General features: G+C 58.1%; 1 protein-coding gene across 1 annotated transcript; it reads left to right on the forward strand.

The window, feature by feature from the left end:
- The first annotated feature begins 15,601 nt into the window (after positions 1 to 15,601).
- Positions 15,602 to 27,394, forward strand: GALR1 (galanin receptor 1). The gene is made up of 3 exons (XM_036245610.1): positions 15,602 to 16,267; positions 20,524 to 20,589; positions 27,077 to 27,394. The coding sequence occupies exons 1-3, from the start codon at positions 15,602 to 15,604 to the stop codon at positions 27,392 to 27,394; spliced, it is 1,050 nt and encodes a 349-aa protein (XP_036101503.1).
- Positions 27,395 to 27,488: the final 94 nt, after the last annotated feature.

Genomic DNA, 27,488 nt, shown 5'->3' on the forward strand with positions numbered 1-27,488 from the left:
GAGCTGCGGGACTCCTGGGGTGCAACACTGTGGGGGGCAGGGACACAGAGGAGCTGTGGGACTTCTGGGGTGCAACACTGTGGGGGGCAGGGACACAGAGGAGCTGTGGGACTTCTGGGGTGCAACACTGTGGGGGGCAGGGACACAGAGGAGCTGCGGGACTTCTGGGTGCAACACTGTGGGGGGCAGGGACACAGAGGAGCTGCGGGACTTCTGGGGTGCAACACTGTGGGGGGCAGGGACACAGAGGAGCTGCAGGACTTCTGGGGTGCAACACTGTGGGGGGCAGGGACACAGAGGAGCTGTGGGACTCCTGGGGTGCAACACTGTGGGGGGCAGGGACACAGAGGAGCTGTGGGACTTCTGGGTGCAACACTGTGGGGGGCAGGGACACAGGGAGCTGTGGGACTTCTGGGTGCAACACTGTGGGGGGCAGGGACACAGGGAGCTGTGGGACTTCTGGGTGCAAGACTGTGGGGGCAGGGACACAGAGGAGCTACGGGGACTTCTGGGGTGCAACACTGTGGGGGGCAGGGACACAGAGGAGCTGCGGGACTTCTGGGGTGCAACACTGTGTGTGGGGGGGCAGGGACACAGGGAGGCACAGGCAGCCTTTGCCTGGAGCTGCGGAGTTCCCTGCACTGAGCAGGGTCTGAGGCCCAGGAAGCCTTGGGATGGTGGGTGCCCAGCTCTGTGGACGGGGCGGGGGGGAGAGACGGTACAGACACCACTCGGAGAAAAGCAGCAATGACGGTGATTGGCTAACGCTGCCTCCGCCCTCACCTGGTGCGGGTCCTGCCCTGAATCCCAGGAGGCTGCAGGATCATCCTCGATACCTTGTCGCACGGGGTGCAGAGCTGCCCAGGGCACCAGCTGGAGCTGATCCAGGGGCATCACGACTGTGTTTTAAGCTGTGGAGGTGGAGGGAGGGGACCCTGACTTGGGAGCCCAGGGAAAATATCTGCTGGAGTAAGGATTCGGGGGCAGGCCGGCGGGGGCAGGGCGGAAGGCAGGGCCCATGGATTGGCACAGGGTGGGGAGGGGAGGGCCCAGAAGGCTGCAGAGGGAGGGAGGGCCTGGCTGACACTCAGGTTTCTGCAGGATGCTGGTGGATGTTGGTTGGGTCCGAGAACGAGGGGTGAGCTGCACATCCAAAGGAGAAGGAGAGACGTGGTTCCCCACGGCGGGCCAGCGGTGGGGTCTGGAATGCTTGGGTGGCACCGCGGAGTTGGAGTCCTAGGGCATGGAGGGTGGGGTGCCATGTCATAAACAACCCTGGCTGGGGGAGCCCCATCTTCTCCCACCTTCCATCCCCGGAGCTGCTGGTCCTGGTGACTGAGGCTCCCTCCACCGTGCAGGGTCTGGAGAGAACCTAGGTCCCCATGTCCACTGTGCAGGGTCTGGAGAGAACCTAGGTCCCCATGTCCACCGTGCAGGGTCTGGAGAGAACCTAGGTCCCCATGTCCACTGTGCAGGGTCTGGAGAGAACCTAGGTCCCCATGTCCACCGTGCAGGGTCTGGAGAGAACCTAGGCCCCCATGTCCACCGTGCAGGGTCTGGGGAGAACCTAGGTCCCCATGTCCACCGTGCAGGGTCTGGAGAGAACCTAGGTCCCCATGTCCACCGTGCAGGGTCTGGAGAGAACCTAGGTCCCCATGTCCACTGTGCAGGTGCTTCCGAGGGACTGTCGATGCCTAAAATCCTCCCACTTTACCTTCTTTTTTTTTATCCTCACTCAAGGACATTTTTTGTTCAGATAGAGTGGGAGGGGGGGAGAGAGAGAGAGAGAAGCATCGACGTGAAAGGGACACATCGAGTGGCTGCCACCTGCACGACCCATCCAGGGCCGGGGACAAACTGCAACCGAGGTACATGCCCTTAGCCGGAACCGAACCTGGGTCTCTCTGGACCGCAGGCCGGCGCTCTAACCACTGAGAAAACCGGCCAGGGCTCACTTTATCTTCTTTGATGCTTATGGGCACGAGGGGACATCCACGTTTTGTGGGTCCAAAGCCTGTACCATTTGGGAGCCATTGTTAAGAACCAGCACAGAAGAGTCGCACGTGTGGTGAGGTCCGTGGACCTCAAAGGTAACCGCCTCCACGCGGCTCTGTGGTCTTGCAGGTAAAATGCCCGCGGAAAGCGAGGACCCGGGCCCTCCTCTTGTTTCCGGCCGTATAGTCACGAGTCTTTTCTTGGACCAAGTGTTTCGTGCTCCTGAGACTTCACTGCGGCTCAGTCCCAGGGAAAGGTCGGTGACACTTTACAAAGCCCGTCAGCGTAGGGGCCCCCGCAGGCGAGTTTAGGGACACGGGCCACACCTACCTGAGAACACCTCTGACAGCTCCTGGCCGAGCCGCGCAAGGGGGTGGACACAGCAGCTTGTCCTGACCGAAGCTTCCTTCTGGCGTTGGGCCGTCCTTCGCCTGAAGCACTGGTACTGGTGGGCGGGGTGGAGGCAGCCGGCTGTGGTGGGCGGCTGCAGTCTGCGGAGGTGGACGCCCCCAGAGGACGGTGGCGGGGCACCCAGACGCATCAGGGGTCGGCTGCAGGGCTCAGCTGGTCGGGAAAGTGGGGGCCTTCTGCGCTGCGGAAGGACCCCCGAGGGGGGTGAGCATGGCTGGTGTGCAGTCGTCAGCACTGCATGTCGTCAGGTTGGCATCGAGAAAAGCCATCTGAGCCACGCTGACTTTCCCTAGGATCCTCGTCCTTAGGGCTGAGATGCCCCTAGCCCGCGGGGCCGGCGGTCCCAGAAATCGGACTTCGAGCTGTGAGCGAAGGGCCTTCTGTCCGCAGAGCCACGATCCTGTCCCTGTGCCCTCCGGGGGGGCTTGGCACCCAGTCAGCAGTCAGTCTGTCCTGCGGTGCCGGCCTCTCGCACCCTGGGGACTTCCCCACGCTGCCCGTCCCGCAGCGGGCATCGTCCCGGTGCCCACGTTACCCCGCAGTCCTTGAGCCTTGTGTTCACCTTCAAAATGTCAAGAAGGGCCGGCCACTGCCGGTCTTCCAAGCAGCCAATCCTTGCTTGAAGGTTTTGGGGATAACCTTCCGCCCCTGGACGAAGCATGTGCCGGTCGAGGAAACCAGCGGAAGGAGCGACTGAGCCCGAAGAGAAGTGCAGCAGGGAGGCCGCCTTCAGGTACGGCGTGAACAGGCAGCTCAGGCCACGTGGCGGTCCCCGTCTCCTCCACTGTGCACGCAGCACCGTTCCTGCTCATCTCCCCCGGCCGCTGGCGGCTCCCACGCCCCCCTGAGATGCAGGCTTCAGAAAGAAGTCCGGCCTTCATCGGGCGGGCGGCTACAGTGTGGGGTCATTTCTGAAACAAGGGCCACAACCAGAGGGGTCGGACCACACGGGTCAGTCCAGGAGGGTGGCAGCTTCCGGGAAGGCGGAGTTCACACTGACACCTGGACACTCAGGTGAGGGTAATTTCTGTCACTGACACAGAGGCTTATGGTAGAAAAAACCACGGACCAGGAGACAGTCTGGCTTCGACCCTCACTGTGACCTTAGGCAAATTCTTTAACCCCAGTGTGCTCACTTGTAAAATGGTGATAATAGTATTTCTGTCCTTATCCCTAGGGTGGTCCCGAGAATTACATGAGCCACTGAGTGTGAGACGCTCGGACAGGGCCTACTAGGTCGTCAAGACGAAGTGTTTGCTCTGGGTCTGTGTATTTTTAATATATTCAAGGGCGTAAATACTACCGGTATAAAGAGCCTGAGATCATCACAGCCAGGCCAGGAGGCTGTCATCTCGTGACAACTTTACGAGGAGGCCTCCTTATCATTACCCACGGAGAGCGATGATTACAGTGTCTCTACCCAGTGCCCACGTCCCCGGACTCTGCGGGAGGTTTGAGATGTTTGTTCTCTTAGGTCGAACAGTCTCCTCACAAAGGTGTATACTGTTTGCACATGAATAATGGAAATGACGTGGTTTTTAAGCAAAAGGGGCATCGGCGGTTTCCCGGGAGCTGGGCGCTGGCTGCCTGGGTCAGAGCCTCGGGGAGCAGACACCTCCTGAGCTGAGCGGGGCCCCGCACCCCTCTGTGTCCGGGCAGGTGGTGGGTATTCCCAGGGGCCCGAGTTCTCCTGTGCAGACCTGGTGCACAGTTACACCACACCCAGGCAACTGGACAGGTCACTCAGAGCTGCATTGTCAACACGTAGCTGGTGAAACTGAGTAGCTCGATGTTTCTAGGTATTTTCTGATCTGTTTCCCCCACCCCCTGCCTCTCTCGTGTTTTTCTATGTGTCACGAGTGGGCCTGGTGTGTGTGGGCTGGGAGTTGGTGGTCGGGTCGTTGGCACAGACCACCCCACTGGCAGCTGCTGAGTGTCCGTCAGGAACATGTCGTCTTGCCGGTGAGTGGACGGTGAGGTACGGTCCCCATGAGATGGTGTGCACTGGGAGCAGCTCCAGAAGCGGAGAAGAGACGAGGCCTCCAGGACAGAAGCCCGTCCCCGTCCCTGTGCGCAGGGCCATGTCCGGCGCTGACCCTGCCTGCTCACTGCCCTGCACCCTGGGGCGGAGAGAGGAGGCCCCTGGCGTTTGGGTGGCTGGTAAAGTGAGTCACCTCCCCCTGAAGGAGGAGGCCGTGACCTTGGACGGCTGCTTGCCTCCCAGGAGAAGTGTCAGAAAGGCTCCTCCCTGCTCCCACACCTTCGAGGCCTGGGCTCCCTGTGGCGCGTCTGCGGCGAATCCCCACCAGCGAGGGAGTCTCCGTGTGTCCTAAGGAACCTGGATCCGCGTGGCCTTCCTCACGCCGCCGACCAGAATCCCACACGGTCCCCTTTCCGTACGACTGTAGAGCTGGTGCCGTTCCGTGTTCCACTTAGTTCGCCAGGACACAAATGCTGGGGTGCCCTCCCCTTCGTCTCGGACTCTGTGAACTTGAAGGAAATGGTGGTGTTTACGAAGAGCTGAGACCCAAGTGCCTGGCACCCTGGGATGTGGTGCCAAAGTCGTCTTCCTTGGAGGGTGCGATCCGTTCTCTGCCGACTGTTACGAAAAACAGAGATACAAGCAAAGTTTCCAGTGCTGTTCTACAAAAGCTACGTACTCATCTCCGGCCTGTGACGGAAATCCACCCGGATGCACGCCGATGTGTGTCTCTGCCGTCCTGCCCGGAGACACGACTGTAGCCTTTGTAATGACAATGTCAGCCCTGGCCAGTTTGGCTCAGCAGTTGGAGCATCGGCCTGCGGACCGGAGAGACCCGGGTTCAGTTCCCACTAAGGGCACGGACCTAAATAAATAAATAAATAAAAACCATCAGTTTACTCATCTTTGCACAACCTGTCAAAGGTCAGCTGGACGCTGAGGCAGGGTGTGGTTGGACCTGGGAGGCGCTGGAAATGTCCGCTCCTGACGTCCCAATAATATCCGTGTTCCACCGGCTGATGATGGAAGTCCGAACATGAGAGCATCATTATTTTATTTATTTATTTATTTTATCCTCACCCGAGGATATTTTTCCATTTTTTGTACAGATAGAGTGGGAGGGAGAGAGAGAGAGAAACATCGACGTGAAGGGACACATCGAGTGGCCGCCACCCGCACAACCAACCGGGGCCGGGGACAAACTGCAACCGAGGTACGTGCCCTTAGCGGGAACCGAACCCGCGTCTCTCCGGACCGCAGGCCGACGTTCTAACCGCTGAGCCAAACTGGCCAGGGCGCAAGCATCATTATTGTGAAGCTTTGATTCACGGCAAGATGCAAATGCCCTTGGGAGAGGTGATGGGACGGAACCGTGTGCATGTTGGACGGAGGGTTTTGGATGCTCCCTGCTCAGATTTCAGGAGGACGAGGACTGGTCCCCAGAAGCAAGAGCTTGGTGGGCGTGTCCTCGAGGAGGCAGCTGGGGTGAGGTCAGAGGCTGGGCAGACCATCCTCCGCCCCCCCTCCCCGCTGGACCCAACACGAACTCGACAGGATGTTTTCACAAATAGAAACTCAACAGTCAAGGTCACAGGATCATTTCTAGGACAGTCAGTGCGAGCGAAGCGGGGGTTCTCCCCAGGGCCACGGGCTTCGCCCAGGTGCCCCCCACCTCGCTCGCCATTCAGGCGTTGAAGTCACGTTCCCGAGAGGGATGAACTGGAGCCCAGAACAGAGTCAAACCTGGATTTGAGCTCAAAAATAGATCTTGGAATGGGCAGTAGAGAGAGAGATGGCAGGAGAGCTAAGGAAGGGTCAGGTCCCCGCAACTCCCGGGACAGAAGGCGGGTGTGTCCGAGCATCAGGAGGCCGGGTCCTGGGGGTGAGGGGACTTCTACCCTAGACAGCAACAGGGCCCAGACGTGGGGACGCAGCGGAGGCCGTCACGGGAGCATTTAGAAGGGGTCCTCCAGGGCAGCGACTTCAGCCGTGCCCCTCAGAGTCTTCAGAACCCCCGACAGCTGCCTACTTGGTTGGGGCTCTGATGCTTCTCCCTCAGACTGTCCAGTAAAAAAGGGCCAACGGCCAACACAGCACTAGCTGTCCGATGCGGATGAATCAAAATTGCACGTTTTCTTTTGGTGAGATCGGCAAAAAACATACTTTCGGTGTGCCGCAGAATTCGCGCCGTGGGTTTGCGTGTGCGTGAGATGGAGAAGGTGGGAAATTGCGGCCCCGGGTCGGACGAAGGGCTCGCTGTCGGACGGTGCGGTTCCGGGCCCCTCAGGTCCTTGGGAATGAGGTGGGTGTGTGCCTGTCCTGCCATCGTCACAGGCAGCCTTGGGGGGCGGACGACGGGTGGGAACGGGGTGTTCCCACGTCTTCCAGAAGCCCTCGGAGACCCGGCGCCCCGCGCCCTGGGCGCTATCACCCCACTGTGCCGTCTTCTCTGTTCAGACTGATCTCTGGGCTTCGACAAGTGGGCCTTTCTTTTTACTGTCACCCCTCTGCCAGCCCACTCCTTGGGGCCCTTGCTCCCCTCAGTCTGGCCACGCCAGCAGGTTGCTATGACCCCCGGGCCCCGGAGCACAGGGCGCGGCCTGTCCCAACTGGCACCCTGTCCCGCCCTTCCCGGGGCTGTGGGCGGGGGACGCGTCACTGTTCCTTGTGCTCAGTGGAAGGTATTTTGAGGTGTATACAGCCCATTTCCTGTTAAAATAGAGAAAGACTATCTGAGCATGTGAGACTTGCCTCCAGCAGAGAGCGAGAGATAAGGTGAAAATGGACGACAGGTGTTTTGGTGCCGGGCTCAGCGGAGCGAGTCCACCCAACCAGCTCACAGGGACAGGGCCCCAGGAGGCTCCCTCTGTGGCTCGGTGCACTGGGACATCGGGCTCCAAATCCCACTGACGGGTCCTGACTGGAGCAATCCCTGTATGCTCCGTGATGATGATACTTGCCAGGCGGTGACAGCGGCGGGGATGCTGTGTCATCACCCGTGTGGATGGCGTGTTCAGTGGATACCTGGCCGTGTGCATGGCGATCTGCAAGTGTGGTTTCATTTAATTTTCAAAATGAGCTTTGCAAAGGGGGCAGATCCATTGCCCAAGGTCACAGCTGGTGTCGGAGCCCAGGATTGCAGCGGCCGTTTGACGTGTCCCTTATAAGGTTGTGTTCGCTCTTGTTTCGATCGACACATGGGCTCTGAGCACTGCTCCTAGGTCTCCTCTGCATGCCCGGTCCACCCTGCCCCGCCCCGCCCCGGGCTGGCCCTGCCCCGGCCCGCCCCGCCCGGAGTGTGGCAGCCTCCTGCGTCTGCCTTAGCTCCTTGTTCGAGAGGTCAGGCTAGGCCAGGTGACCTCGCGTGGCCACATCTCTGTGGGTGGGTTGTGACATTTACCACCCTCTGGGTCTACGTTTACGCCCCCAGTCTGGGCACAGCAAAGAGCCCGTCATGAGCGGGCCCCACGAGACCTGCGCACAGCCCTCCGAGGGCTCCGGAGTCCTTGGCAGGGCTCACCGTAGACTTTTACTAAGACTCCTTTTGGGTCATTTCAATAATAATCCTTCAGGTTTCTTTTCCTTTTTTGATTAAAAGATGCCTTATGGAGGGGTTCCAACTCTGGTCTTCGTGTAGAATATTGACGCTCTCACCCTAGTACAACTTCGGAGTCGCACCTGGAGGGCTGCGGACTCATCGGTGATAATTCCGTCGTCACGTTACCGCAGAGAGGGGCACAGACAGAGCAGTGTTTATTCAAACACTGGACGCTTACCCAGCGCCGAGCTGGACGATGCACCACGCCGTGCTCCGCGCTGGGTGGACCCGCAGGTACACAGCGCTCCAAAGACGCCGAGGTGCGCACGCCGAACACCCGCCAAACCCAGGGATGACACCTGAGGCGGGCCACACTGTCATCCCGGTGCTGCAGGGGGACCCGTGTGTGGGGGTGTCTCACCCCTGGCTCTGCTGCCCCGTGGGCTGGGCCGTTCCCTGTTATGGGGCCTCCACACTTACAGTATGTCTGGCAACCTGGCCTCCATCCACTAGATGTCAGCAGCACCCACACCAGTTGCGACAACCACAAGTGTCTGCAAAGATCTCAAGGTGTCCCTTGGGGACAAAGCTGCCTCCCCTTGAACCCCGGAGTGTCCCTGCTCCCTGCAGAGTCCGGAGCTTTGTTAGCGCTGGGACTGGAGAAGGGCTTTCCTAGCTGGACAAAAGGTGACTGAGTTCTGGGGCTGGCACGACTCACAAGAGCCGTCTGTCACCCAGCACACGACATGCTGTTTCTCCAAGTGCGAAGCCCAGAGCAAAGGGGGCGAAGCTGCCATCTGCGGGGTTAAGGAAAGGTGTCTGGAGTGGAAATCCTCCAGGCAGGGGGACGCGGTGCTGCCGTGGTGATTCTGCCCAGGGCCCTGGGCACAGAAAGGCCGGCTGCTGCCTGGGAACCGGCTGGAAAGGTGATCTGGTCCCCAGGAAGACCGCTTCTAGAGGGAGCAGAAAGACAGCCAGTCCGGGCCGGCAGAAGGCTCATGGGACATGCCTGTGAGGTCGGGTCAGCCTTGTCTGTGGGGTCAGCCTGCTGAACTTTGCAGGTGCGTTCATCTTCCTTATCTTAAAAACCGGCCACTTCACCTCTTTTAGCCTGTAAATCGGACATAATTGTATTAGTTTGCAGGGCTAGGATGGGACTTTAGTGAGGTGATGCAGTAAAACAGGGTGAGTTCTCAATAAATAGCAACTTTATTAGTATAACTGATATGAATAATGGATTTGTTCATGATTCATACTCAGTACATTGTTCATCATAGCAACAGTAGTGACACCTCCCTGTAAACGTAGACAGGGACGCGAGGTGATGAGATGTTTGTTCACAGTGGGGAAACTGAGGCTCAGGGCTTGACTGTTGGGTCAGTTCACCTGAACAGTCACTGTCTGGACTGGAGCCTGCACGTCTGGTCCCTGTCCCTGCACCCTCTGAACCCGAGGCAGAGGGCTGTTCGTGTGAGCAGGCTGACCGGCCCTGAGGGGGCCTACGGCTTGTGAAGACGGATGTCTTGTGCTCCTGGAGGTGGTGAGTGGACGGATGTCTTGTGCTCCTGGAGGTGGTGAGTGGAGACTGAGGGAGCGGCCTTGGCCTGCCAGGCCCCCACGCAGGCTCCGTGCCCGGCCAGCCTGGGTGTGAGGCTGGTGCTTGGAAGCCAGGATCGAGCCTTGGCAGGGCGCAGACATCCCCAGTCCATGGTACCAGGGCTCCTCCCTCCTCCTAAGTTTTATATCTTCTTCTTGTTCAGAATTGTCCTTTCCTGGCTGAGTCCAGAGTGGAGTTCCTAAACGATTCGGTTTAGGAGCCCAGGACTTGCTGAGGGCGGTGGGCGGGGCAAGGAGAGACGGCGTGGAATTGCGAACACTTTCCCCTCGAACTGAAACCGCACGCTTCCCTCGGGCTCTCTGAGGTCCACCTGTCTTCATCCGGGGCCTCCCCAGCCTGCGCACCCCCTGGACAGGCCCCTGGTGAAGGCCTTGAGAGAATCTTCTGACTGTCTTTATTTAAGTTGTCCGTGAACAGGCCATTGTCAGAGGGCGACGCATTCGATTCTGGTAAGCCACCCCTTCTGGTGACGGCTGGTTCCGGGCAAAGCGTGAGTGTGTGTGGCCAGCATGGACAGAGTGACTGGCTCTGGTCACGGAGGTTCCCTGGGCTCCCCGACAGCTTGGCTGCGGACTCGACCCCGCTGACCTGTGCGCACATCCTTGATCGGTCTGCTTGATGCAACCCATGTTCGATGTCTTCGGCTCTTCGGAAATTTTTGCTTTCACCTTGAAAACAACGGGCGTGAAAGGAACCACCAGCTTGTAAGTCTTGGCAAGATTTCCTGCTCCTGTTCACGGGGGGCATGAGCCGCGATAGGGCGGTGTCACTCGCGGTGCCTGGCCCGCCTCACGCCGCGGAGGAGGGCCCTGCGAAATGAAGTTCAAAATCTGTGAGACACTCCTGGTCCCTCTGTGGGGACCAAGTGTCCAAGCCGACGGGCCAGCTAGGAAACCATTACAATGAACCAGACCAGGCACGTTCGTGGCTTGGCCCAGGGTGGGCCATGGTGCAGTCTGGTCAACAAGGGACCTAGAGACACTTCATTTATCCCCAAGTAAGGCAGTTAGACTGGAAATCCAAGGTAAACACTTTTAAAATAAAAACACTCTAGCTAAGAGTCTAGCTATTATCATTAATTCCTTGCACAAAGGGGAATAATTGTTAAGGTACTTGATTGCCTGTTTGGAGCTGAATGTACCAACAGGAAGATGCTGAACAGATGGAAATATCAAGAAATTCCTGGCTTTTGACTCTGTACAGATGTGTTAGGGTTGGACCCCCTGTGAGCTGTGCAGGTCAGAGAAAGACCCACAGGTATCAGCTACAAGAACTGTGACTTCCGGTCAGGATGGGGCGTAGGTAAACGTGGTACCACCTCCTCCCACAACCACATCGAAATGCCAACTAAACTACAGAACAACCATCATTCAAAACCACGTGAAATCGAGCTGAATGAAAGTCCCACAACTACGGAATTAAAGAAGAGGCCACATCAAGACAGAGAGAGAGGGAGAGAGAGATAGGAACATCAATGAGAGAGAACATCGACTGGCTGCCTCCTGCATGACCCCCACTGTGGGGATTTGACCCACAACCTGGGCATGTGAACGGACTGGGAATGGAACCAGCGACCTCTTGGTGCAGGGGTCGACACTCAACCACCGAGCCACACCGGCTGGAACACTTACAGACGGAAGTACATTTGGAGATTGTACACTGACCTCAACAAAGGCAAAGCACAGCTCGACTTGGAGAGACGTAAGGAACGCTGATGCCTGGTCAGGACGAGCAGTAGAACAGAAGGGGGAGTCGGGGCTGCCAACACCTGTGATGGGGCTGCAGGGCCGTCGTGAATTCTGCCTTCGACAGATCCAGCTGCTCCATTTAAACATGATCATCGTTCTATTTGTGCTTGCTTCGGATGTTTGCATTATCACTGCATGGTCGGTGATGCTGTAGCTCCCCCCCTTCCCAGTGGCTGCAATTACACACGGCACATTTCAGGATGGATGACAAGAGGAGGCTTATTCTACTCATTTTCTTCAGGCAAAGATACTTGACTGTTGTCGAAGGCCAGTGATGGTGTGTGTCAGGGGCCGTGTTTAAGTAGCAGCGAGAAGCGTGGCTGTGAAGAATGTTCCTCAGGTGTGTCCTTCACCGACACTGGACACGGGAGGGAGGGACGCTCTGGCAGAAAGCGAGCTGGGTGCACTTTCGCAGGAGCAGCTCCTGCGAGGTGGGGAGACGTCACCCACAGCTACCCTATGGGGCATCTGACTTCGTAACGCAACTGCGTGCGGTGTTCTGTGCTTGTGGGCGGCATTTCGGGGGCTTTTTCAGACAAGTATGTACATGTTGTTGTCTTCTCCTGTTGTTAGTCACTTAACCATCAACTTAAAGGGGAGAAAAGACTGTTAAAAAAAATTAGTAAGAACAATGCTGCCCATGAACCAGGGGGAACACAGAGGGTCCTCTGCCTTCTCAGGGGCCACAGCTCCACCAGACTGCACCCCGTGGAGAACCCCACGCCGAGGTCTCTTCTCGGGGGGAGCGGGGGGCCAAATCCATTTCAAACTTCTGAAGAGTACACATCAAAGTGGTTCTTAGAGCGTCTGATTCCACCACAAACTTGGCCACCACAGATTCTTTTTGAAGTGTCCATACAACATACATCTTCGCCTAACACTGGGTCTGACAGGGGACTCATTTATTCTAAGTTGAATTTGAGGAATTCAAACCGTTATGCCATCATGATCAAACCTCATTAGTCACAAAACGTCATTAAGCTGAATGAGAACTTGAAGACTGTTAGGGTAGCCTGAAATAGATCTTGAAAATGCTACTGACAATAGAAATAAGATCACTCTTAATAATTATATGACAACAACAGTTGTTATTTAAAAACGCACCAGCAAGTTTCCCAGTTCTCAAAGTGTCATTTCCTGTTCAACATTAAAAAGGAGTCCCGTGGGCTTATTGATAAGATGATGTTTCTTTAATGAGATGACATTCCATTGTCTCAGTCAAGAGGACTTGAGTATTTAGAAGGCGAAGTACAATGAATTTCAGACTTTGCTCTTTCTACCCCCCACCCTCCTCCTCGGCTCATTTGCATCATAAACACACTTTGGGCAAAATGCTGAAGCCATCAGCAATTTTTCTGTTATGACATAATCAAACTTTATTTTTATCTTTTACCCGTCTATCAATCAATCTATCTATCTATCTATCTATCTATCTATCTATCATCTGTTTATCTATCAAATTTCTATCTGTATCTTTTATTAAGTTCACTGGGGTGACATTGGTTAATAGGATCATATAGGTTTCAGGTGTGGGTTTCTATGATTACAAGATCTGTATGTTGCACTGTGTGCCCACCACCCAAAGTCAAATCATCTTAGGTCCCCTTCACCCCCTTCCTTCTGGCAACTACCCTCTGAAGCCACTGCGGAACTCTGGAAAAACCCCGCAGTGAGTGGAATCCCACCTCCTAGCCCTGCACCTGTCATGGTGGACTCGCCTGATTTCCTCCATCACCAGGTCAGGGAGGGAGAACAGCCCCGAGACAGAAGAGTCTGGGCGTGGTGTGAGTGGAAGAGTGGGGACAACAGCCTAATACTAATCGTCTTTCCATTATCCTGCTTTCTGTAGACGTGGTCCATTTTGCAGGTGGACAGACGAGTGATTTCTCAATGATAAATGGCTGTTTTGTGAGGACAACGTTGGCTCTATATATTTTAAGTTGCTCTGTGTTGTTTGACAGTGTTTGTTTTGGAAAAACTCCACGTTAACACAAGGGAGGAGAATAGTGTCAGGAACAAGACTCCCAGAAGGAGAATCGCAGAGGACGATAAGAGTCAAAAACTTCGAATGGAAAATTGCTTAGACATACATCATCCCAAATCTATTTAACAGCAGGTCAGAGGAATATTATATATTACAAACTAACTTTGCAAATGACATTTCAGATACATTTTAACCTAATTTAAGTGCATTCCACGGTGATTTTCTACATAGGGCTTGTGAATAAAAATCCAATTACTGTAGCCAGACAAATTGCAGTGTTTCTGTCGTTTGATCTTTGAGAAAGCAGAGGCTGAAATATGCAATCATTATGGGGAGTCTGAAAGAATGTTCTGTTCCTGTGTAGATATCTGGACCCACAAAGTCGTCACCCCCCTGCAGTAATGTTTCCATCAAGTGGCGACAAAAGGACCCGGCTAATCCATCTGGACTCCTCAGTTGACTTGGACTAGAGAAAGAGTTCCAGTTTGCTTGGTCCAAAAAGCACTGCCCTGATTGGCGAGAATAAAGACGCTCTGATTGGTTGGTGAAAAATGCAGATGGGGATACACAGTTCCGATTGGAGGGGGATAGCCTCAGTCCTATTGGTTGAAATAGGATTCCAGGAACTCCTTTATAAGGGCCGGCTCTGCAGCAACACAGTGCAGGGTCCCCCCTGAGCTCTGGTTTGCGGGAGAGGCCCCTGTGCAGAAATGGCTGCTGGCCCTTCTTGGTAGGTGTCTTCTTCCTCCGGGTCCACAAAATGAAACACTGACTGCAGATAAAGTACTTGGTACATAGTAGGTGTTCAACAAACGGCATCAGAATCTTTCTGGAAATGGGGCGGAATAGAAGCCGTGGGATAGAATGAAAGAGAAATGAGATACTATTTACTCCGCCAACCCCAGGAGCCGGCCCTGCCTCAGCTCAGGGTGGTGCTTACTTCTGTGGCAGCACACGCCCTGCCCACCTTCCTGGGTGTCCCACCTGCTCCCCTGCGCTTACCTGCCTCTCAAACACCGTGTCTGGCACAGGGGCTCTCACTCCCCACTTGGAGAATGCAGGGAACCTCCTGGTGTTTGGGAAAGTGATTGTCAGACACATCAGAAAGGCTTGGCAAATACAGGAACCAACAACGCTGATATTAAACATGTTCTTTCACTTGACAAACATTTCATGTCCGTGTTCCCATCTCTGCCACTCAAATGAGCAATGTCAGGCAAACCAATCTACGTTCAGATGACGCCAACCCAACAGGCTCCTTTAACCTCACGTGCGCGTGTTTACAGGGAACGCAGACAGGCTGTTCCTCTCTCTTTCCTGGTCTTTCCTCCCTAGTCCTGGGCAGGGTGGGGGTGGGGATTAGGGATGTCACAAAACTCTGAGTTGTGGCGCCAATCCCGACTTCCCGGGGTGACTGCGGGCAGGCAGCGCTCACTGACAGCCTCCCCGCGAGGGAGAAAGACGGAGGGTGCTGAGGGGTGAGGAGGCCTGCGCACCCCGTGGCCTCCGCCCGCCCGCCGGCGCCCCGAGCAGCTGTGCCGTCCTCTCCGCCCGCCTGTGCCCCATCCCGAGCCGCCGGGCTTTCGCTGGACGCGGGCGGGGTTCGCACCTTGCAGCGCGGGGCTCCTTCCAGCGCCGAGGTGGGCGGCGACCCATCCGTTAGGATTGGCCCGGTCTCTGCGCGCGGGGACTTCCGGGGACAGGGGAGGCACCCAGGGGGGCGTGGGTTTCAGCCAGGCTGTGTCCTGGCTACATCTCAGTTGCAACAGAGAGACCAGAGCACCCCGCTGCCAGCCGCCGGGAAGGCACAGAGCGCGCGCCCTGCTGACGCCCTGGGGCCGCGGCAACAGCTGGGAGCAGAATCGGTCGGGAGTCGCCGGGAGCCCTCTCCGCGAACACGACGAGCGCTGTGCGCACTCGGCAGAGCCCCGGGCGTGCTCGGGAAGGGAGCGGCTCAGAGCAACAGGTGCGGCGCGAATCCACTCCCGGGCGGGAATGCGCAGGGACCCGAGCAGGTAAAGGGCAGAGAGCGCTTCTCCACCTCCAGGGCCGCACAGCGGGTCCCTCCTCGCCTGCTCTGTGCCCGCGGAGGGCAGTGGCGCCAGGGCAGGGGTCCCCTGCGCTCTCGGAACCGCCGCCTCTGCCCGGGAAGGTCCAGCTCTCGAGGAGGCGGACCCACACAAGGCCGGCCGCGCGCGCGTGGCCACCGGGGAGGCTCAGGCTTGGAAACTCGCGCTCTGTGCTGCAGCTGGGACCCCAACGCCCCGGGCACGCTCCGTCCCCATCAGGCAACGCTCACCAGCGCGCCCGGGCGGCCCCGCAGGCCATGGAGCTGCTGGCCGGGAACCTCAGCGAGGGCAACGCGAGCGGGCCGGAGCTCCCCGCCCCGGACCCGCCGCCGCTCTTCGGCATTGGCGTGGAGAACTTCATCACGCTGGTGGTGTTCGGCCTGATCTTCGCGCTGGGCGCGCTGGGCAACAGCCTGGTGATCACCGTGCTGGCGCGCAGCAAGCCGGGCAAGCGGCGCAGCACCACCAACCTGTTCATCCTCAACCTGAGCATCGCCGACCTGGCCTACCTGCTCTTTTGCATCCCCTTCCAGGCCACCGTGTACGTGCTGCCCACCTGGGTGCTGGGCGCCTTCATCTGCAAGTTCACCCACTACTTCTTCACGGTCTCCATGCTCGTCAGCATCTTCACGTTGGCCGCGATGTCGGTGGACCGCTACGTGGCCATCGTGCACGCGCGGCGCTCCTCCTCCCTGAGGGTGTCCCGCAACGCGCTGCTGGGCGTGGGCTGCATCTGGGCGCTGTCCATCGCCATGGCCTCGCCCGTCGCCTACCACCAGCGCCTCTTCCACCTGGACGGCCGCAACCAGACCTTCTGCTGGGAGCAGTGGCCCGACCCGCGCCACAAGAAGGCCTACGTCGTGTGCACCTTCGTCTTCGGCTACCTGCTGCCCCTGCTGCTCATCTGCTTCTGCTACGCCAAGGTGGGCCGGCGGCGCGGCTGGGGCGGGCACCGCGGGTCCCTGCTTCTCCTCCGCCTCCCTGCGCCCCTTTCTGCGCCCCGCAGCGGCCCCCACCGCTTAGCCCTGGTCCCTGTCTCCGCTGCAGGTTTGTCTGTCTGAAGTTTCAGGGAAAGTTACCCGGAGTGTGGGAGACACTGGGAAAGTCTGCAGTTCACTTCCCACAGTCCAGCCCACCCTCGGGTCACTGCAGCCCACAGCCCCAGGTTGTCCTGGAAGCAGGCCCGTGCGCAGCCCCAGCTTCTAGGCAGAGGAGACCCGGCTCCATTTTAGCAGCTCAAACCTGCACAGCCGGCGGCTGCAGAGTCGCAGGGAGTGCTCGCTCACTCCGAGCACCAGCCTTTTGCCAGGGTGGCAGGTCCCCTCTGCCCCCGCCCAGTACTCAGTGGGGACACAAGGAGGTGACGCAGGGACGCAGGGATGCTCGGCAGGGACCTGCCTCTCTGAAGCCACTGGTGACAGAGCCTCACATTAGAGATGATAGATATTGACTTTATCAGAGAGGTGAAGGGAGAGGGGGAGAGATGGAAACATCCCCGAGAGAGACCATGGGCTGCCTCCTGCACGCCCCCCACTGGGGGTCGTGCCTGAGACCCAGGCATGTGTCCTGACCGGGAATGGAACGGGTGACCTCTTGGTGCAGGGGACCATGGTGCTCGATCCACTGAGCCACACAGCTGGGCTCACGTTTTGCTCTCCCCGGAAGTCGCTTTATAAACCCAGTGGAGAAACGGTGTTTCTTCTCAGTCTGACTGAGGCCCCCGAGAACTGGATGGGTCTCGGGAAGGTTGTGGAAAGGGTGTGAGTGGCCCAGGGCAGGTCGGCCGGACTCCCTCACCGGGGGCAGCACAGGGGGCCCCACTCCGGCGACCTGCTCTGCTCACCTGACGCTGTTCCCACTCTTCCTTCAAGTAGCCTCACAGCTCCGCAAACTCACCTTCTCTTTCATTCAGAGCCCACGGGGCTGAAGGTGTCACACTGATCAACACACTTGTTTACGTTTAAGTGAAAAGGAGTCTGTGCCTGATACTCACATGGTCGCAATCCGCGGGGTCGAGCCCCGTGCCCCCAGCTTACTGTCTGGGAGGACCACCCCCACCGGCCAACACCCTCGGACCCAGGTTCTGAAATTCCACTATTTGACCTCCCTCTCTGTGTGTCTCGTCCTGTTTCTGCTCCGGCTCTGCCGGCAGGGCCGTGAATAACCAGACGAGGTGCAATCATTTCTTTTATTCAGTTCACAAAGTAGTTTTCCCAGTGACAACGTGTATGTCATATAAGCACCTGGGCTTGGCTTTCCCCTCCCCCACAGCAGCCCTGAGGGGTTCTGTTTTCCGGACGGTGGTGGTTGTGGAGGTTTTGGAGATCATCTGCAGGAACAGCCTGCACGGCAGGAACGGGGAATTCAGAACAGACTCCAGCTCGATCTTCCGCTGCGGCTGGCGCACGACCTGGCCTGTCTGCTGGGACGGAGGGCCAGGCGCGGTCCGCACAGCACGGCGTCTGCCTCCTGTCCTAGACCCCCTGATCAGCAGGGCAGACCCCGCCGGAGCTGCCGTCCCTGTTGGGTAGATGAGGGAAGGGGTTTGGGAGGGAGGAAGCAACGGGCCCAGGTCAGGAAGCCTGCGAATTGTTCGGGAAGGTTCCAAGGCAGGGATTCCCTGTCCTCCGTGGGAGGGGACAGGTGGTGAGGGCTTTGGGGTCATGAAGATTGGGACGGGAGGGATTCTTCGCATAGTTGCCTCTTACTTTGTTATTATTACGTAGATTAGAACTGCAGCACAATCTCTCAATTTCCCAGAAGTTTTAAGTCTTAATGAAAGGGACAAGGTAAATGTTTAGGAACAGATTAGGCTAGGTTTCCACTGTAGAGCAAAGTGTGAAGGTGGTTTTTACAAATCCAGTAAGTACAGGGTCGTGGGGATATTTTTCCATGGAAATAGTTTGCTTTTAAACATAACTCAAAATACCGTTTGAATTCAGTGCAATTAAGCACATTCATTCCAAGGCTTGAACAGCTGGAGGTCACGTGTGACTTCTAAGTGCACAGGACATTGGAGAAATGCCACCACCATCATCCCCTTCTGAAGAAATGTGCGCGTAACCCGCCGTAGCATCTGCATTCTCTCCCTTTGACGACAACGTCCATCGGGACATTAATACGCGCACAGAGCGTGGGCTTCGGAGGAATCAGAGCTAAGACGGCAGCCTGCGCATTTTCTCCGCTAACCACGCGGCGACACTCCTTAGGTGTTTTGCGGTTACTGAGAGGTCACCCCCCAGTTTATGGGAGGAATGAGTGGACCCCGAGCAGACAACTTTGACTTTCCTGTTCTGGCTTCCTCTCCGGGTGTCTCTCTCGGGTTTTGTTTTTCTGCCTCTCCTGTGTTCTCGCCTCCCGTCCCTGTCCCCAGGGACCAGTGTTCTCCGGGGAGGCTGCCACCGAGGAACCTGTCCAGACAGCGTCCCGCGCCCAGCTCTGCCCTTCCCCGTGGAGAGACTCTCATGGTCCCTGCCAAAGCACCTTGTGTGTTTCTGCCTTCCATCTCGTTTTTGGCCCCATGATTTCCATTGGCAGAACAGTAACCTAACCTATTGCCAACGTATTGATGCCCAATGCGGCCGTAGCAAGTGAACGTGTCATCTGGTGGACGATGCTGAGCCGCCGGGGCTGGTGTCCGACATCCACGCCGCAGTGACTGCTGCTTACCGGCTCGGGGCTCCCAGGGCTGGTAGATAGTCCTCGTTTCTCCGTCAGGTGTGACTGGTCACCCAGGAGCCTGCATCCAGCACTGGGCGGGGGGAGGGGGGTTTGGCAGGTGTCATTTGGTCACGTTATTTCCAAGCCTCGGTGTCAGAGGGAAGCGAAAACCCGGCTGGAATGGGTTGAGTTCTCGCGGAGACTCGCTCAGCAGCCGATGGACAGCCTGAGCCCTCAGACGGCAGAGGCGAGCTTTCCCCAGATCCCCGCTCAGACGGGACAGGAGAGGGGGCTCGGGCTGCTGCAGGCTCCTCTACACGCGCCAGATGTCCCACCTCGTTTCCCCCGACCACCGCGCTGTCGAGAGGAGACACCTGGTGTCTCCGACCAGCAAGCCGGTGCGCTCCGGGAGACCCCGACAGGGTGCTGAGGTCAGGCCCAGCTGACCGCCCAGTGGGTGGACCTTTGCTTTCAGGGGTCTTGCAGGAAAGGGAAGCCCGCAGGACACGTGGGAGCAGACGAGGGCTGCGTGAGCCCTCCCTGATGACGTCGTCTTCCTCGGCCCACCTGCCTCCCTTCCCCAGGGGCTGGCGCTGGCCTCTAGCATCTGTGCGTAGCTGGGTTTAACGTGATGTCCGAGACGCGTGCACGCATTAACATATTGTGATGCGTCTCAGTGGAGGTTTGTCATAAAAGAGAAAGAGTGCAGATGTCATGATGGGTTACGAGCACATTCAGGAGGTGGTGGTGATGGTGGCGTCTCTCCACTGTTCTGTGCACTTGGAAGCGTGTAGGGAGGCTTGGTGATGGTCACAATGTAGAATCTTGGGGGAGATCCAGGTGGGAGGTGGACCAGCAAGGGTGGGCAGCAGTGTGGCGACAAAGCCCTAGAGTAACTTGCAGAGGACACGCTGTACACGGGTGTCTGTACACAGTGCTCTGTACACGGTGCTCTGTACACGGTGCTCTGTACACGGGTGTCTGTACTCGGGTGTTTGTACACGGTGCTCTGTACACGGGTGTTTGTACATGGTGCTCTGTACACGGGTGTTTGTACACGGTGCTCTGTACACGGGTGTCTGTACCCGGGTGTTTGTACACGGTGCTCTGTACACGGGTGTCTGTACACGGTGCTCTGTACCCGGGTGTTTGTACACGGTGCTCTGTACCCGGGTGTTTGTACACGGTGCTCTGTACACGGTGCTCTGTACATGGTGCTCTGTACACGGTGCTCTGTACCCGGGTGTTTGTACACGGTGCTCTGTACCCGGGTGTTTGTACACGGTGCTCTGTACACGGATGTCTGTACATGGTGCTCTGTACACGGTGCTCTGGCCAACACCTGCACCCGGATACAGTGCGGTGGGCAGTCCACGATCATCATCGCCTGTGTGCATTTCCATCTGAGTGATCTTGTAGATGACGGTGCTGCCATCCAGAGTGCCAAGAATTGTCGTGCGATAGAGACAGCGGGAGGTGGGGCGCGAGCAGACCCATTCTCACAGCCTGTGTGTTCCAGGTCCTTAACCATCTGCATAAAAAGCTGAAGAACATGTCGAAGAAATCGGAGGCATCGAAGAAAAAGGTAATGTCCACACATCTGTTGCCTGGGCACTGCTCACCGCGTGCTTTATCTTCATGCCTCACTGTCCCACACGCACCCAGTGCCTGTGAAACCCCCGGGGCAGGGATTCGGGGGGCTCTGACTGCTGGGTGCAGGGCGGAGGCGGGCCGCTCCTGAGGGCCACGCGGGTGACCACCGGGCTGCATTAACTGTAGACGGAGGTTTGGGAGGCGAGGGGACATGTTTCCTGGATTCTGAGCCCCCGGGGGGCTGTGCTCTAGGTTGATGGGGACCGAGTGGGCACGTCACCACCACCGGACTCTGCCTGAACCACAGCCATTTCATGGTGTCTTCCCTCCTCTGAGCAACTCGAGGCCTGGCTCTAGAGAGGACGTTGCTATAACCTGTCCCTTCAACGCGGGAGCAGACTGTCCCTCTCGGGTCCTCCTAGGCCTGTGCTGCCGTCGGCCGGGCAGGGGCTCACAGCCCAGAGGAGGCCTTGCCGGGTCACTTCTACCCATTTTTAATTGTCTTTCTTATCAGGCGAATCCTGTTTAGACAAGCTTCTGAGTAATGGGGAGGTGTCTGACTTTCTGCTGTCGATGACATTGCACATTTTAGAGGAAAAAGCTGTTTTACAAATCAGGGTTAATTCAATTGTTCCTTAGACACCATCTGTAGAATATCTGATTTTAGAAAGCAGAATGAGCTCGTTAGACAGTATGGTTAGGGATGGGGAGATCATAACCAGACATTTTTACCCATAAATATGATATGTAACATCTTAAAATACCTTGTTTTTCCTTCTAAATGTTTATTGGGATGAATGACACATATTTGCCGATATTTTATATATATATATTTTAAAAATAATTTGTATTGATGTTAGAGAGAGAGGAAGGGAGAGGGAGAGAGAGATAGAAACATTGAGGGGCGAGAACATCGATTGGCTGCCTCCTGCATGCCCCCCACTGGGGATGGGGCCCACAACCTGGACATGTGCCCTGACCGGGAATTGAATGAGCTACTTCTTGGTGCAGGGTCGACACTCAACCACTGAGCTGCACCAGCTGGGCACATTTTAATCTTATTTATTTATTTATTTATAATCCTTACCCGAGGATGCTCTTCCATTTATCTTCAGATAGAGCAGGAGGGAGAGAGGGAGAGAGAGAGAGACACATCAATGTGAGAGAGACACATCGAGTGGTTGCCTCCTGCACAACCCTACCAGGGCTGGGGACGAACCACAACCAAGGTACATGCCCTTGGCTGGAATCGAGCCCGTGACTCAATCATATCTGTTTTTAAAAATTCCACCTAAGTATAGCGCAGTCCTTCCGAACTTTTCTCGTTGTGAAGTGATGACGCAGTGGAAACACGTCTGTCCCCAGAGGCGAGGGGTGCAAACGCTGGCCAGCTGGTTGGAAAAGCCAGGGTTCAGCTTACACTTGAAACGCAGCCAGAGCCCGTCTAGGAGAAGCCGCTCGAAGGGAAAGGCGCGGCGTGGACCGCAGGCCTGTCCCAGTGTCCCTTCCTGTGTCTGTCCCTGCGGCGGGGCAGCCGTCCAGCCCTCGGGACCCATCTGCAGAGCCGCTTGAGAAGTCCGGCTGGTGTGCAAACCAGTGCTTCCCGTCTGTGTTCAGGGAGGTGCTGTTGCGCTGGAGTTGTCCGTTTTCAACCTCTCTCCGTGTTCCCTCAGCCACACTCCTGTCTCCAAGAAAACGATGCCTTAAACACAATTAAGGGTTGTTATACTTTGCCCTTGGACGGTTATTTGCAGAGCTCCCGCCCTGCACAGGACCCGGCAGCCATGGGCTCCGACCTTGCAGAGGCTCAGGAACAAGCCTTGTCCACCTGATGGGCGCCGGGAAGGGGGCGCTGGCTGGGCGTCCTCGGAGGTGACGCCGCTCGGAGGTGACACCGCTCGGAGGTGACGCCGCTCGGAGGTGACGCCGCTCGGAGGTGACGCCGCTCGTTGTTGGTGCTCAGCAACAGGCACACCAGCGTTTGGTGAGCTGAGCTGGTCTTGCGGGCAGGCAGCGGCGCTCTTACGTCCTATATTCGGAAGGTGCAGGAGAACAGCTGTGGAGCCCCAAGGACCCAGCGGCCAAAGGGAGCAGAGCAGGTCTCACGAGAAGTACGAGAAAAGCCTCTGTTGTGCTCGACAGCAAAACGTCCGAAGGGTAGTGACTCGCCTCACGGCTACTGTGTTCGGTGTGGTGGGTGTGCAGCGGTGTGTGTGTGATGTGCACATGTACGTGTCTGTAGATGTGATTCTTGCCCCAGGAGAGGGTTTCAGCATCTGTAGGTGGGAAGCAGAGTTTCTCTTCCATTGTCACAGCCTCTGACCCTAAACAGCCACCGAACAGATGTCAGTTGTCTTTTGATGGATTTAATTGCCTCCTTGTTTACACAGAACAAACACGGCGTGGTGCGGCCGTGCGTGCGTGTCTGAGACGGGGCAGCAGAGAGGGCAGGGCAGGGTGCGGGGAGGGAGGAGGAGGAGGAGGTCCGGGGCAGACAGCCGGGCTCCGTGGTGAGCTCCGGAAGGCAGGAGAGAACGCGGGCTCCTCGCTGACGGCGTCCCTGCTGCGTGTTCGTGCTCAGTGTGCACTGCATGGCGGCTCCGTGGACACGCAGGGGGGCAGCCCACTCACTTCACCTCACCTGTCCCCAGCTCCTCCCCTCCGTAGCTGAGTGCAGTTCCCAACCTCTGCGCGGTACCCATCCACCCAGGGATGCCCCCCGCAGCTGTCCTGCGTCCTCGGGGGAAACGCAGAAAAGGATGTGATTTCCCCCGGGGAAATAATGCCCATCACTGTCTGGAGCCCTCGATGGAGCCAATGCTGTGCTCAGGACAGCTGGACACGGGTGCTTCCTGCCACCGGTGGGACAGCATCGCCGGGACGGGTTCTGCAGGACCTGCAGCAGAGGTCCCTCCTGACAGCCATCAGCCACCGGTTCTTCCAGACGCGTCCCCTCTGGCCCGGAGTCCCCCGCGGCCCCTCGGCCATGACACGGCTACTTCCTGTTTTCATCTTTCTCATTTTCAGCCACTTTTCCTCTCCAGCCAAGTTCCATTAGACATATTCTGAGCGGAATTCTTTGAAGGAAAAAAATAAAGCAAACGGATGTCTTAGGCGACTTGAAAAGAAGCATCTCCCGGGGAGACGGACGAGGAGTGGGTTTCAGAGACTTCAGCGTAAGGAGCGAAAGGAGCCAGGAAACAGAGCGGAGGGGTGAGGCCGGGGGCGCGGGCCCTGCACAGGGTGACCCGCTCTGTCCCTCACTGAGGTCCGTGCTGCTGCGGGGATAACAGCAGTCCTGTAAGAAACGCTGGGAAATCACCCTCATTCTCCACAGACGGGCTCTTCCCGACACCCCGACGTGTCCAAGGGCGAGAGGAAGCAGCCCTTCTGAGTCCTTCTGGGGAAAGTGGGCCCTGAGCCCTGTGAGCACCTGTGTCTTGAGGTTGACGTGGGCAGGACAGTTTGCTGCTGTGGTTTCTGTCCGTGGTTCTTCAACCTCGAGACGTTCAGAAGCTTCCTGACGATCATGCCCGGGCAGAGGGGCGTGAGGCCTGATGTCTGCCTCCCCAGGAGCCCTGCCCGGCAGGGGTGAGCACGCTGGGCTTCCCAGCCCCAGCGTCGTCCGACCAGACCTCCAACGTCCAGCCAGCGTGGGAGCCAAGGACGGTGTTCTGCCCACATGTGGGGCTTCTTCCCGGTAGCCCCCACCCCAGCGTCTCAGTACCCTGGGCCTGGAGGCCTGGGCCTCAGTGCTGGGGGACAGCAGGAACCCTGTGCTGTATCCGCGGCGCACACACGTTTGCTGGAGTTGACGTCGCCGGGCTGGGCACTGCAGGGCCGGGCGCAGGGCGCTGTCTGCGCAGAACCTCGGCTCCGATGGGCTGCGATGCTTGTGAAGTGGGGACACCGTGAGGCCTGCGGACGCTCGGCGGGGAGCATGCTGGGTCACCCTCTGGGCACAGCCTCAGATAAGTGACGCGGCCGATGTCGGTGCCTGCCTGGTGTTCTTTCCCGATATTATTCTGCGGACTGTAACCCAGGCACATTTGAAGCTACAGGTGGATCGAGAAAAGTGAACTTGTTCATGGTTCTGAGAAGACCAGGGGTTACAAATACTAAAAAGGTAAAGTTTAAAGTTTGAATGACCCACCAAGGCGCAGGGACAGGCATGCCACAGGCTGGCTCCATGCACGGCCACAGCCTTCTCCCCGCAGGTGCTGGGGCCTGGGAGCCAGTCCACGGGCTGTGGGCGGCTGGGCCCCCCCTGCCCTCGGCTTGGTGCTGGGCAGGGGCCTCCCAACAGAAGCGTGAGAATCATCCAGGGGCCTGTTTTGTGAAGTAGAGAGAGGTCCCTGCTGACTTAGGAAGAAAGGGGACAGTTCCAGGTGCAGGTACAGCGACCTGTGGGTGGTTTTGGTTCAGTGATCCAGGACCAGTGTCTGCTGCACACGGAGAAACAGATGGAGCGACGGTCCCCGCACGTGCGTCCCTCACCTGCGTGCAGAGCTGGCTGTAGCACCTAAGCCCGCCACCTGTGGACACCTGTCCCCAGGTGATCCTGAGGCCCAGGCGAGGAAGTCCAGGCGCAGGGCTCACGTCATTTCCGGGTCGCACAACCAGGTTACGGCCCGTCAGTGGCGTCGCGGCTTCTGCACCATCCGCGGTCCTCCGACAGGGAGCATTACTCTCATCTCCTGCCCCTGCCGACCCTGCGCGTCCTGGCTCCGACCCGAACCCTGACGGTCTCTCCTGCCATCTCGGCCTCGGTCTGCCTGCCGAGTCCGCCTTCCTCGCTGCGTCCTCGGTGATGTTTCCCAGAACAGAAGGTTCTAACTCACGACAAGTAACAGAAAAGCCCCGTGGGAAGGTCCCCACAGTGCAGGGGGTGAGGTCCCCGTCCCCCACACGGAATTGGTGTCACCGTGATTTCCTAGCCATCAATCACTGTGTCTTATGCTTCCTCCCGTGTGGGTGTCAGACAGATAAGCCTTCATACGATGTTCCCACCTCCTCCCTCCTCTCTCTTCTTTCCTCTCAACTCTCTTTCCCTCCCTCATCAGGACTGTTCCTGTGTCGGGGGAGCGGCCTGGTAGCCCCGCTCTCGCGTCCTGACTGGGCGGCGGGAGAGGCGTGCCCTCGCCTCCCTGGTCCGAGACGCACGGGAGGCCAGTGGTCCAAACAGTCCTGAGTCCACCCCAGGAATTCAAGCTCTTAAACTGTTACAACCTGGCCTAACCCTGGGGGAAAGGCCACTTTCAGGCCAGGGGCTCCCGTGCCTCAGTATTTCTTCCCGCGAGGAGGGGACGTCCTGGTGACGGGAACGGGGGCCTCCTCGGATGGGCACCCAGAGGCTGCTGTGTTCTGTGGCTGTTCATCGGCCACGACGCCACTAACGGGCCGGGTGGCACGGGCGGTCGATGGGTCCCAGGAGCTCTGAGCAGTTCTCTCCTGGGTCCCAGCGGCCAGAGCTTGGCTTTGGGGTGCGCTCAGCTGCGGGACCCTAGGCACGGTTCTCCCCCATTCTGCGTCTTGGTCTCATCGGCAGCCCATGGTCACTGCAGGGTCGAGCTGGGCAGAGGGAGCATGAGCTCAGCCTTGGCGGCTCTGTCCTGGGCGCTGTCCCCCCGGCCACCTCTGCTGCAGCGAGACGGAGAGGGGTCACTGCTGAGGGAAGGACCCAGCCGATGGCTTTGTATTTTACAGTAGAAAATGTCAGCAAACCCCCACCTTCGACTGACCCAGAGATGGCGTCCTCAGTGGCTCACAGCGCTAGCCCTTCGCTGTTACCTCTCGACATGGGCGGAAGCGGCAGGGACAAGTCGCAGGGCGGGTGGCCCCAGGGCTGGACCCCAGCCCTTAGGTTGGCAGCCCCTGGAGAACATGATGTGTGTGTCCCCAGGGCAGGGCACAGAGGGACGAGGGAGGGGCCAGAGGGCCGGCAGGAGCCGGTCCCTGCTGAGGTCCTTGTTGGGCAGCACCCCTATTACCTGCTCGGTGAAACCCTCACTCACCCCCGGGACCCCGCCTCCGGGCTCCGGTGTCTCTGGTTCAGGGGCACAGGGAAGGCTTATGATGCCAGCAAGGGGCTAATTGGTCCGCAGACGGAAACACACCTGTTTCCTTCACTTGCCAAAGTTCAGGAGAAATACCACCTGCAGCCTGAGGCTGCGCAGGGCGGGCTCTGTGCTCACCTGGGCTGCCCCCCGGGGACGCAGCCGCCGTGCTGAAGCTGGTGAAGCCACGTGGTAACTCTCCAGACCTTTCCGTTCCCGTGACCCGGGCACAGGTCCCACCCGTCACGCACACGGCCAGGTTGTCCCGTGCAAGGCCAGGTCCCGGGGGCGGTGGGACAAAACCATCCGGCGCCCCGAGGCCAAGGCTCAGCACACACCCAGTCTGTCTGAGCCCCGGGAAGACACGGAGCATGTCCTAGGGCGCTCGCCCGCTGCCAGCACTGACGTGTCCCCTCCCCGCAGACGGCGCAGACGGTGCTGGTGGTGGTCGTGGTCTTCGGGGTCTCCTGGCTGCCGCACCACGTCGTCCACCTGTGGGCCGAGTTCGGCGCCTTCCCGCTGACGCCCGCCTCCTTCCTGTTCCGCGTCACGGCGCACTGCCTGGCCTACAGCAACTCGTCGGTGAACCCCATCATCTACGCCTTCCTGTCCGAGAACTTCAGGAAGGCCTACAAGCAGGTGTTCCGGTGCCAGCTTCGCCGTGAGGCGCCCCCCGGCGAGAGCAAGGAGAACAGGAGCCGAGCGGACACCCCGCCGTCCACCAACTGCACGCACGTGTGAGGACAGGCGGCTGCCCCCGGGCGGGGGGCGGGGGATGGGCGGCGGGGGGGCGCCCTCACCTTGGCAACCACCCCTCGTGCTGGTTAAGTGCCAC

This window comes from Molossus molossus, unplaced genomic scaffold (genome assembly GCF_014108415.1).
Source record: "Molossus molossus isolate mMolMol1 unplaced genomic scaffold, mMolMol1.p scaffold_m16_p_6, whole genome shotgun sequence".
Classification (NCBI taxonomy): Eukaryota; Metazoa; Chordata; class Mammalia; order Chiroptera; family Molossidae; genus Molossus; species Molossus molossus.